This window comes from Erythrolamprus reginae, chromosome 7 (assembly GCF_031021105.1).
Source record: "Erythrolamprus reginae isolate rEryReg1 chromosome 7, rEryReg1.hap1, whole genome shotgun sequence".
Classification (NCBI taxonomy): domain Eukaryota; kingdom Metazoa; phylum Chordata; class Lepidosauria; order Squamata; family Dipsadidae; genus Erythrolamprus; species Erythrolamprus reginae.
In genome coordinates, this window is record NC_091956.1 from 34879142 (window position 1) to 34890788 (window position 11647).

Here is an 11647-nt window from a genome sequence, read left to right on the forward strand (position 1 = left end):
CGTGAACGGAGACTGCAGAGATTGCTGTTTGTCGTTTGACAGTTCAATAATAATAGTTGTGAGTACGCTGCCCCTTATCACCAGATAAAGAATGGCTGACCAACTGGGTGCTCATGGGGAGGAACAGCCCCAGCCAACTCCAGTGCCCAGTAAAAATAAGGAGAAGGCTTCTGGCAAGGCCAAGTCAAAATCTTCCCAGTCTTCATCCTCCATTAAAGAAGCTGAGAGGAAGATTAAAGCCTTGGAACAAAGGCTAGAAGCGGCCTTGGCCCCCCATACTGCAGGGGTTCTCACCATACCCCCATTTCAGCCACTCCCTTCATCAAAGACATCATCATTGTCTCTGGGAGCCATGGGCACTGCAAGTGAGAGGGACTGGTCTCCTGACAGACAAGCTGTATCAGGCCCACCTCCACCTTCGCCTCTCACTAGGCCAGATAGGCCTGCTTCAATAGGCCATCCTACCTATGGGTTCCCTACAGGGACACAGGTGTGTGCTCCAACAGCAACGTTCACGCCAACGGCTGCAGGGCTCAGATCCCAAGCCGATGCCTGGCAGGCCTTCCCTCCAGCCCTGCAGGACATTATTGCTAATGCTTATGCGCAGGGCATGGTGGTTGGAGCCCAGCGTACAGCGCCTTCATCATCACACCCGTATCAGCCCAGGGATCTTTGGTCAGCACCACCGCCCCCTCCTGGGCTGGACTCACTTGCGGGAGAAACATGCTTTCTGGAAGGTGACAGTGAACCGGGGGACAATCAACTATCTGATGATGAGTATAATGTTCCAGAACAACCAGCTCCCGCAGGATTGTTTAAACCAGCATTATTTAGGGTGCTCTTGCACAAGGTAAAGCAAGCCTTGGATGTGCCAGGTGCCACGGCTCCTCCTGAGGCGGGAGATGGAGTCAGAACTTCAGCTTCCCTATGTAAGGAGCCGCCCAAGGAGTCTGAGAATATACCTGCCATGGAAATATTCCTTGAGAATATAAAACGCACCTGGCAGCACCCAGCAGCGGCGCAGGGCCCCTCCAACTTAGAGCGCCGCTTCTACACATTCGACGATGAGATGGAGAACCTATTGCAGTTCCCGCCAGTGGACAAGCCAGTGGCCACACTGGTGTCCAATGCTTTGGTTCCTTCTGAGACTGCAGACAGCCTCAAGCCGGATGAGAGACGGGCTGAGACACTCCTGAGGAAGGCCCACCAGATGGCAGCATGGGCCCTGAGGGCTGCATCTACTGCATCCATCTTCAATAGGGCATCCCTGATGTGGATTCAGGAGGTACAGGCCAGGATGGGGCCTGAGGATTCTCGTCTAAAGCAGGATCTCAGCAAGCTCCTGGCGGCGGCCGAATTCTCCGCAGATGCCACCTTGCATGCGGCGAAGTTTTCCGCGAGGGGCATGGCTTCCACTATTTCATCTCGGCGCCTCCTTTGGCTCCGCCACTGGCAGGCAGATGCCAAGTCGAAATGGCGCCTGTCATCTGCGCCTTTCCAGGGCACGAAATTGTTCGGGGAGGTGTTGGAATCAGTCCTTGTGGAGGACAAGGACAAGAGGAAGATCCTCCCCAGATCCTCTCGACGTCAGGATCGCACTACCGCCCCGTATCGACGCCGGCAGCCCTTTCGATGGGACCCAGCATCCGGAACCACCCAGGCCTCTAGACCGTATTCACAAGGTCAATATGGTCAGTCCTATTCGTACTGGGGTGATAGGACCTACTTCCAGGGCCGGGGCAGAGGATACCAGCAGGCGAGACGCCCCTTTCGGGGTTCCAATCAACGAGGCTTCCGTGGAGCCAAGTGACTCCATAGGGCAGGTCCCTTTGGGGGGGAAACTCCAAAGGTTTTGTACCTCCTGGAGGACCACATCCTCCGACGCTTGGGTCTTGGACACAGTGACCCGGGGCCTACACCTGGAATTCCTTCAGATTCCGCCTACCCAATTTGTGTCATGTCCAGTGCCCAAAGACGTTACCAAACGGTCATTACTGGAACAAGAGATTGCACATCTCCTGGAGATCCAAGCCATCGAGAGGGTGCCAGCCCAGATGGAGGGTATGGGGTTCTACTCCAGGGTCTTCATAGTCCCCAAGGCATCGGGAGGTTGCAGGCTCATCTTGAATCTGAAGCACCTAAACAGGTACGTGTTATACCGCAGATTCAAGATGGCCTCCCTTCGCACTATCCTGGCGTCAATCCGGCCTCGAGATCTCATGTCATCCATCGACCTGAAGGAGGCGTATTTGCACGTGCCCATTCATTCGGCGCACCGGAGATACCTCCGTTTTTATGTCCATGGGAGGCACTACCAGTACCGGGCGATGCCTTTTGGCCTCTCTTCCGCACCGCGTACCTTCACCAAGCTCCTGGATTCGCTGCTCGCCTCTTTATGGTCCCGGTCAATAAGACTGTTAGCTTACTTGGACGACATCCTCGTACTGTCCAGGGATCTGGCAACCGCGCGGCAGGATCTACGGGACACGGTGGCGCTGTTGCAGGAACATGGCTTTACGATAAACGGGGCAAAAAGTCATTTTTCGCCCACCACCACTATCACCCATCTCGGCGCTGTTATAGACACCATCGCCATGAAGGTCTACCTATCTCTGGAGAGACAGCACAACGTTCAGGACTTAGTCACCAAATTACAACATCAGAGGATGGTACCGTTGGCCCTTTTATCCAAGGTCCTGGGGACGCTAGTGTCATGCGTGGACATCGTTCCCTGGGCTCGGTACCATTTCCGCACGCTACAATGGACACTGCTTCCATACCAAAAGCGACGGGTGAGTCACACACACAGATTAGTTGCGGTAGGAAGAGGCCTGCGAGACTCCCTAAAATGGTGGAAGTTCCGGGCAATACATCAAGGGTCCCCCTTTGGCCACCTACAGCACATCATTGTGACTACGGATGCCAGCCTCCTGGGTTGGGGGAGCCCATGTGGACCATCATGTAACTCAGGGGTTGTGGCTTCCTCAGGACTTAACTCCAGTGAATATCAACTTCCTGGAGCTGAAAGCGGTGCACCTTGCCCTGCTAACCTTTACACCACTTCTCCAGGGAAAGCATGTGTTGGTTCGTACGGACAATGTTGCGACCAGGGCGCATCTCAACCACCAGGGGGGCACCAGATCTCTCAGGTTGATGGAGGAAACACAACTCCTCTTCGACTGGGCAGAGGTCCATCTTGCGTCTCTCCACACAGAGCACATTGCGGGGGAGGCCAATACTCAAGCGGATTGGCTCAGTCAGATCTCGCCCCCACAGATTAACATGCAAAGGCAGAACAATAGGTTTAATGTAGGCAGTTTCAGAGATGTTAGGAGATGTTTCAGACAGCCAATCTTTACTGACCCTCGGAGATTGAATTTCCCCCACTCCTCGGACTGCTAGGGAATATTCCATCGGCCAATGCGCAGGCCAGTCCTTTTCACAGATGGCGGAGACGTCAGCCCCGATATCTAATATACCAGAAAAAGAACATTTGTTCAGAGTAAGGGTAAGCAATGGGTGCGTTTCATGTAAAGTTGTTTCAATAGCAAACATCTGAGTTCTTTGGAATAATGTCAATATCAGTAATCTTCGGGATCCCTTTCAATGGGCACAGGGATGGCAATTGCCACCAAGTCCCCCTCCCTGACACAGGTCCACAATAAATTTGTCAGTATCTGAGAAAAGGCGCTGCTAAAATCCCTCTTGATATAAAATCCCTATGAGGGTAAACAAGCAAAGGCAAAGCAGGAGGAAAGGAGACAGGCTGGCCAGGTTCAATAGGCAGAAAATAAGGTATACCTGGCAACAAAGTTTCTACAGTCTCACTAGCTATAAACTCAATGGAGACCAAAAAAGGCTCATTAGACATGACAGAATCAACCTTGAGTGGGGCTGGTTGCATGCCCCCCTCTAGTTTCCCAACTAAGGGGAAGGATTTATGCGACACTGATTAGCCCAATGAAACCCCTTTTTACACCGGGGGCACACAGTTTTTGGCTTATTAGCTCTTAAAGTGCCTTTAGCAGCGTTCCCCCGGGAGCTTTGCATTGAGATTTAAAATGACCCAGTTTACTGCAGTTATAGCAATTACCATGTTTAGAATTCCCCACATTTTGTAGTGCCAAGGCCAGTGTTTCCATATTATAAGCAGTTGTTCCAACTACACAGCACACTTGAATATAATCATCCAAGCCCGCATCAGTTTTATTAAGCAAAGGTTGAATTATGCGCTCACAATCCTCATTAGCATTCTCATAAGCAAGTTTTTTCAAAAGCTCTTGCTGTGCTATGGGGTTCCGTACCTCGCGCAACACAGCCTTTTGGAATTCGTCTACAAAATCTGAATATGGCTGTTTGGTGTGTTGATGAATTTTAACAAAGGAGGCAATACCAGTAGAAGAATCATCCAATTTTTTAAGGGCATCACGTGCTGCCAGGCTCAAAGGACCAAAAACTAAAGGCGGCAATTGCGCTTGAGCCAGGGATGAAGAAAAAGCACCTGTGCCAATTATTTGATGAAGAGTAATTCGTCCCTCCAATAAATGCAAATTATGTTCAGCCTCCCTTTTGTACTTGCATTCCCATACCACATACTGGGCTCCAGTTAATATGCGACACAAATCTCTCCAATCATTAGGCAATGTATAATAAGTATTCGCAACAGTATCAATAAGACCAGAGACATAGTGGTTAGTAATGCCATACAAAGCCACTGCTTGCTTAAGATCTCTAATTAACTTCATCGGAAGCGGCTCAATATTAGCAGTTCCCTGGCTGTCATAAAGCACAGGAAAACAATGACTCTACTCATCCTCCAACACCCTTTTCCTTTGCCTGTTGGAAAGCCTGTGCTACTGCCCCTGCGGGGGTCCCACTTATTTTTCCCTCTGGAACAGTAGCAGTTACAGAGGCTATCAGGGAGCTTTCAGTTGCAGGGGACAAGTTAGAATCAGATTTGGAGTCAGATTGATATGATGGCAAAGGGTCCGATCCTCCAGTCATGGCCCTCTCGTGAGACTGAAGACAGTCCATGACCACACACCAGGTGAACAATACCCTAGGCTAGGGGTCCCCAACCGCCGGTCCGCGGACCAGTACCGGGCCGCAAGGCATGTTGCACCGGTCCGCGGAGTCAGCAGCTGCTGTGGAGCCGGCGAGTGCCAAGCTGTTTCCTGTCTCTTTCCCCTCACGTTCACTTGGGACCGCCATTTGCCTCGGACTGAGAAAACCTTTGCTTGCTTGCTTTCTTCCTTTCCTGTCTTTCTTCTCTCATCGAAAGTGGTCTATTTCCTCCTTGCGAAGCCCTTGCGAAGTCCTCGCTCTGCCTGCAGCTCAAACGAAAAGGCTTTGGCATTGTGCAGCTCTTTTTTTGCTAGGCTCCCCCACCCTATTCCCGGGGTCCTGGGTGGGAGCGAAGCCAGGGGGGGGTGACCATGAAACCCCCACCACCAGCTCTGGTAATTTTCTTTTGGCAGGATTCCTTGCTGCAAGAAAATTACCAGACCTGGCAGTGGTGGGCGCTCCAAGCAGGCAGCGATCGCAAAGGAAGGTGACTGTGTCCGTGGAGGCACCTCCCCCTGCTCTGGGATTCCTTGCTGCAATCCCAGCCGGAACGGCGGGGGGGATGTCCTCTGGAACTGCTGAAAGGCAAACGGCGGTCCCAAGTGAACAGGAGGGGAAAGAGACAGGAAACCGCCCCCTCCTACCCTTCCTCCCTCTGTCACCTCAACTCCCCCGCAAAATTAAAAAGGGGGGGGGGAGAGAGACAATGGAACGATAAGCTAAACCCCCTTTCCGCCCCCACCGGGCCATAGAAAAATTGTCTTGCTGAAACTGGTCCCTGGTGGAAAAAAGGTTGGGGACCACTGCCCTAGGCGACTCATGAAGGTATGCTCCCAATTTAGCCCGAACAAGATTTAAGAGAGCCTTTCTCAGGATATGCAGGACAATTTTTATAAATATATTTGAGAAGGCTTGTAAGGTCAGTTTTAGAGGGAATATGCCTGCCCCGCCCCTCTTTCAGTCCCTTTGCCGAGAGCGCTTTTGTCCTGGACTGTCAGCGAGGGAGCTGTAGGAGAGGTGGGGCAGGCGTTCTCACAGCGGAGGCTGGCAAAGGTAATTTTTAATGTTGGGCGCACGGCCAGCCGGCGAAGGTTTTTCTTATTTTGAATGTTCTGGGCAAGCTGGCAGGGGGATGGGGAGCCCGTGCACCCGACATTGAAAATCACCTTCGCCGGTCTCCACTGTGAGAAGAACGGAGAGAGAACGAGAGAGAGTGAGCAACAGACAGAGCAAGATAGGGAAAGTGAGAAAGAGAGGGGGGAGAGAAAGAGATAGCAAGAGAGAGAACAAGAGAGAGAAAGAGAAGAGAGGAAGGGAGAGAGAGCAAGAGAGAGATGAGAGGAAGGAAGAGTGAGAGAGTGAGAGAGGAAGAAAGAAAGAGACAGAAAGCAAGAGAGAAGAGTGGAAGGAAGAGAGAGAGAAATGATAGAAAAAAGGAGAAAAAAGATGAGAAAATGATTGAGGCAGAGAATGAAAGGAAAGAGAAACAGAGAGAAGTGATTCTTGATTTAAAGCATATGGTAAAAGCACTTAAATAATAACACGGAAAAAACCCCCAGCCCTCACCTGTTTTTATTAATAGTTATGTTTTTGGTTTTGCTAGTTGTTTTAGTTTTAATAGTAATGGATTTTGGGTTTTTTTCAATTATTAATTTCTTTTAATAAAAAAGGGATTTTTTTCTTATTTTATTTTTCTATGCCGCCCAGTCCCAAGGGGACTGCCGCTCAGACAGTATACTTTTCCGCTCACACTGAAAAAAAATTAGAGGGAACATTGCACCCCACCGCTAGTTCCCATGTATTCCCACACAAATTTGTAATCAAACAGGAACATTGAAAGTGAAGCAAGGTAGACCAAATTAGGCTTTTAGAGACTAACATAAGGTGGCCAGATGTCCTGCTTTTGAATAATTTATCCTGCACCCCACGCCATTGTCCCAATTCTGTCTCTCTCTCACACACACACACACAAACACGGCCACAAAAAGATCCTCTTCCTTCCTGCCTCCTTCCAAGAGTCTCCAACTTTGCACTACCACTGCTCCTCGCCTCTCCTACGCCAGGAGTGGAGCCGGGCACTGTCCCCACCCGATGGCTGCAACTGGCGGTGCCGCCCCTCCCAAGACTGGCTTCCCTGCTGCAGCGCCTGCCCGCTCGCCTTAATTTAATTTAATTTCTTAGATTTATAAGATGCCCTTCTCCAAATGGACTCAGGGCTGCATACAATAAAAACAATCTACAATGTACAATCATTAAATTTCCCCCAAATTAAAAACATTCATCTATCGGACCTATATGTGGTTTCTCAGCGGCCCCAGGCCTGGTGGCAAAGCCGTGTATGTAACACCTTTTGAAAAAGCCCCCATCTGTGCTAGGTGCTGCACACAGAGACAGAGAGAAATAGGGAGAGCAAGGTAGAGAGGCAGGAGGGAGGGAGAGCATCGTCCCGGGACAGAGGGGACCTCTTTAGTTGAGGGACAGGGAGAAAAGGGAGCCCCCCCTTCCCTGGAGGGCAGAGGAGAGGAGGTGCAGGAGGAGCATCTGGGAGACGCCAGCAAGAGAGAGAAGGCGGACGCAGAGGAGAACGGAGAAGCCATCCAGAGGAGAGCATTTCTTTTCAGGGCCAATAAAGGCTCACCCCACTAACAGAATGAGGTGAGGGGGAGGGCATGCGTCTGATGCTTTGTTCAAAAAAGGAAAGCCAGGAGGCGCCCCCCCACATCATTCAACCACACCTCTCACCTGGGTGGGAGGTGGGAGGTGAAAGGGCCAACAGAGCCTTGAACATTGGGGGAAGTGATTTCCTCCCACCCACCTTGGCTAGATGGGTACCTGGCTAGATGCCCTTTCAGGTGACCTTGGATCTCTGTGCGACTGTAGAAGCAAGGTGGGGCCGTGGTTAGAGGGCAGCACCGCAGGCTACTCCAGCTAACTGCTCGCTGTCATTCAGCAGTCCAAATCTCCCCACCAGCTCCAGGTGGACTCAGCCTTCTTTCCTTGGTGGGTCAAAGGAGGACCTGGATTGTTGGGGGCAAGAGGGCTGATCCTGTCAACTGCTTAGAGAAGGCTGTCAAAGTGCCAGGAAGCAGGACATACGTCTAAGTACTGTTACTATTGTTCTGGTTCAATTCGTACAAGGGCTCCCTCCCTGCCCGCCCCCCAGCCCACCATCTATGGTGTTCTCCAGGACAAAACTGAAGCCTCACTATCTGCCGATCTGCAAAAAATCCTCAATCTTGAACTGGGGGTGGGTGGGTAGAGGAGATAACAGAATATTCCCCGTTTCGACTCCCACGCACAGATTTTGGGTCCAGATTGACACTGGCAGAGATTTGAGTGTGACAGGTTGGCCTTTTCCCCACCCCGATCCCTTCTTTCCACCCTTCCAACCATCCCCCAAACCCTCAGCCTGCGTGTCACGTTTTGTTGGGCTGCCCCTCTCCGCACCCTTTTTGGTGCGCCTGTAAATTGTTTCTGGATGATTTGTAGACTCGGATCTTGCCGAGGGGGAGAGGGAGACTGAGTAGCAGTGGCGGTGAGGCATCGCCTGGTAGGGAGCCCTCCGAGGAGCTAAAACAGCCACTGCCACTTTGGAGGACCTGGGAGGGGGGACTTTTGCTGCCCTTCCCTGTTCTCCCCCCCAAAAAAGTTCACCTCCGTGACATCACTGCCAAATCACAAATTACCTCAGCTTCATTTTGTTTACACGCCGCCCGCTTGTTTTCGTTGTCTCCACAACTGTTTTGGAGCCTGGGGAGGGGGAAGCCCAAAAAAACCCTCCCTCTCCCACCTCCCCTCCAAGTGCTGGGTTGAAATTTGCAGCTTATATCAACCCCTGAGGAAGAAATATCCCTGTATTGGTGAAACACTTAGCGGTCTGCAAATCCAGATTAACTCCCTCCACGTCCAATGAGCAGCTTTTACTCCATTTTTGCTCCAGGATTTAACCTCCCCAAGACTAGCTGGGCTCCCCTCTAACCCAGGAGGAGACAATGGCGCCTGTGACATCTCGGGGACCCCTCTCCCCTCAGCGGCATTTTTGGGGGAGGTTCAAAGATGTCACCTTTTGTCCCCCCAACGTCAAAATGATCTGAGTGGGTAAAGGGGATAATGGGGTGAGGGTATAAATGCCCGCCCCACCTGGGTTTGGGCCATCTGATACCTAGAGGCGAGTGCGAGTGGCAACGCTTCACACAAGCTCGGAGAAACTTTGGTGTTTCATTGCAGTATCTGCAACATGGACGACTCTTGGCGATCAACACCTAAGCCCCCCCCAATAAAGCGGGTGGGGAGTCTTTCCGATTGAGGAACCTGAGGCCCGCGCAGCTCGAGCCTTTGGTTAACCCCACCATGGGCAACAAGACCCTGGTGATGCCGGGCATGACTTCGCTGTGGCCCAAAGACCAGTCGCCGCTTCCGGCAGAGCACCTTCATCCGCTCCGTCCCAGCTCCGGAGAGACTCCCTTCATAGGGGAGCTAAACCTAGGCCTCGAGGAGGAAGGAGTCATCACGGTACATCCCCTGAGCGGGTCCTCCCCGCTTCAGAGACATATGTCCTTGGCTTGTCTTTTGAGATGCTCTCCACCGTGGGCCAGGCCTTCCATGGCGCTGCCGGCAAGAGAGTTTGGAGAGGGTGACCCTGAGGAAGACATGGCACCATGGTTCGCCTTTTTCTGCAAGGCGGACAGCTGCCCATCCTCCCAGGTGAGTTAGTCCCACAGACAGAGGGGGGGAGCGGGTGGTAATAGAACGGGGCTGGTGTGGAAGCTTTGCATTCCCCTCACCTTCGGGGGTCTCTACTCAAACCTGAGAGAGGGGCCCTGCTTAACTCTGCAGAGGAGGGGACTCCCTTCGGTAGGAGGGGGTCTCTTGCAGGAGTGCCGGGAAGGGGGGTCTCGTGGGAAGGCACCCTCTGTTCTCCTTCACTCCTGAGGTGAATTTTTGTGAGGTGAATTTTTTTGGGGGTGTGTGTGTCAGGCCAGTGTCTCAGGTCAATCCACTAACCGCAGGTCGCCTCTCCTCTCCCAGCAATGGTCCCAGCTTCCTTGTGCAGAGAGCCCTCCACTGAGCCCCCACAACCTGATGAAGGTCACCCAGTGCCATGGACAGTTAGTACCCCTCTCCCAGCAGGGCTACTACCCAGACTCTCCCTATGGACTCTTTGACGAGAGTCTCCCCCATCAGGCCTCAGCCTCCTGGACCCTCTTCACCCCACCTGCCTCCCCAGTGGAAATGCAGCAAACCCCACCAAGGAGGGGACACCACTGCTCTCCATCACGCAAGCAGACCGCCAGGCACACTTGGTCTTACAATGGCTGCAGCCGAAGGCTGCTCTTACGATGGCTGTGGCCGAAGGCACACCTTCGGACACACACAGGTAAGGCATTGCTTTATTGCATCATAGGAGGGAAAGGGAAGGCAAGGATTTGAACCTAAGGGACTGAGAAGTACTTTGGCCACACATTTATTTCCATGAAGATGGTAGGCTTAAACGGAAGCTGCAGCTCATTTTTCAAGTGGAAAGTTTCAGAGGAGTCCCTGCTAAGCACACTCCACCGCCCCATCGCCCCCTGAGGTTTGCACACAATTCTGGAAACATCAACACAGAAGGAAGGATAATTATGCTGGTACAGCTGAGGTCAAAGGGGTATTTTGCCTGCCACAATGGACAGGTGTGAACTATACATCTGTCAAAAAGCCACAGGGATTTTTGACTTTTACAGAAAGGATGCTTTGGCTGCCTTTCCTACTTAGGATAAAAGAGCAAGGTAGATTTATTTATTCAATTTTTTTATGCCATCCTTCTCCTTAGACTTGGGCTTAGAACATGTTAGCAATAGCACTTTTTAACAGAGCCAGCCTATTGCCCCCACAATCCAGGTCCTCATTTTACCCACCTTGGAAGGATGGAAGGTTGAGTCAACCTCGAGCTGGTGGTGAGATTTGAACAGCTGACCTACAGATCTAGCAGTCAGCTTTAGTGGCCTGCAGTACTGCAATCTACCCACTGTGCCACTTTGAGCCAAGGTACATTTGGCTCATTTAGGAGGCATAGAAGTTTAATAAATTAAAAAGAGATTCCTTCAGAAGGAGGACCAGGTCTGGTGGTCACTCATATCATCTTTTCCCCCCTCTTCTCCCCAAACAGGTGAGAAACTCTACCATTGCTACTGGGAAGGGTGTGGACTGAAGTTTGCTTGCACTGATGAAATGACCCACCATTATAAGAAACATACTGGCCATTGTTTATTTGAGTGCCACCTGTGCGACTGTTCCTTCTCCCACTCTGATCACCTGGCATTGCACATGAAGAAACACCAGTAGCCTTCTGACACCTGTGGCTTGATGCCTGGTGATCAGAGTGGGGGTCGGGGGGGACGACTAATAGCTGGTACTACTACATCTGTCCAGAAAATATACTTGGACTGAACCCTGACCTGAGGAAGCCAGCTGGTTCTGGTGCTTCCGGGAGAGCCATTTCCCCATGGAAGAACAAGGCTTATTATTTATGGAGAAGAGCTGCAGAAAGACCACCAGAGCACTTGGAAGAACTGCAAAAATTCCTTGACTGACCCTCACCATA

At 51.6% G+C, this 11647-nt stretch overlaps 1 protein-coding gene across 1 annotated transcript; it reads left to right on the forward strand.

The window, feature by feature from the left end:
• The first annotated feature begins 9414 nt into the window (after nt 1-9414).
• LOC139170651 (Krueppel-like factor 2) lies at nt 9415-11388 on the forward strand. Its single transcript, XM_070758142.1, has 3 exons — nt 9415-9768; nt 10093-10441; nt 11213-11388. The coding sequence occupies exons 1-3, from the start codon at nt 9415-9417 to the stop codon at nt 11386-11388; spliced, it is 879 nt and encodes a 292-aa protein (XP_070614243.1).
• Nucleotides 11389-11647: the final 259 nt, after the last annotated feature.

Coding starts and splice junctions, on each gene's coding strand:
- LOC139170651 (XM_070758142.1), top strand. CDS start 9,415: ATGGGCAACAAGACCCTGGTGATGCCGGGCATGACTTCGCTGTGGCCC. Junction 9,769..10,092: donor ACAGCTGCCCATCCTCCCAG/GTGAGTTAGTCC, acceptor CTCCTCTCCCAG/CAATGGTCCCAGCTTCCTTG. Junction 10,442..11,212: donor ACACCTTCGGACACACACAG/GTAAGGCATTGC, acceptor CTCCCCAAACAG/GTGAGAAACTCTACCATTGC.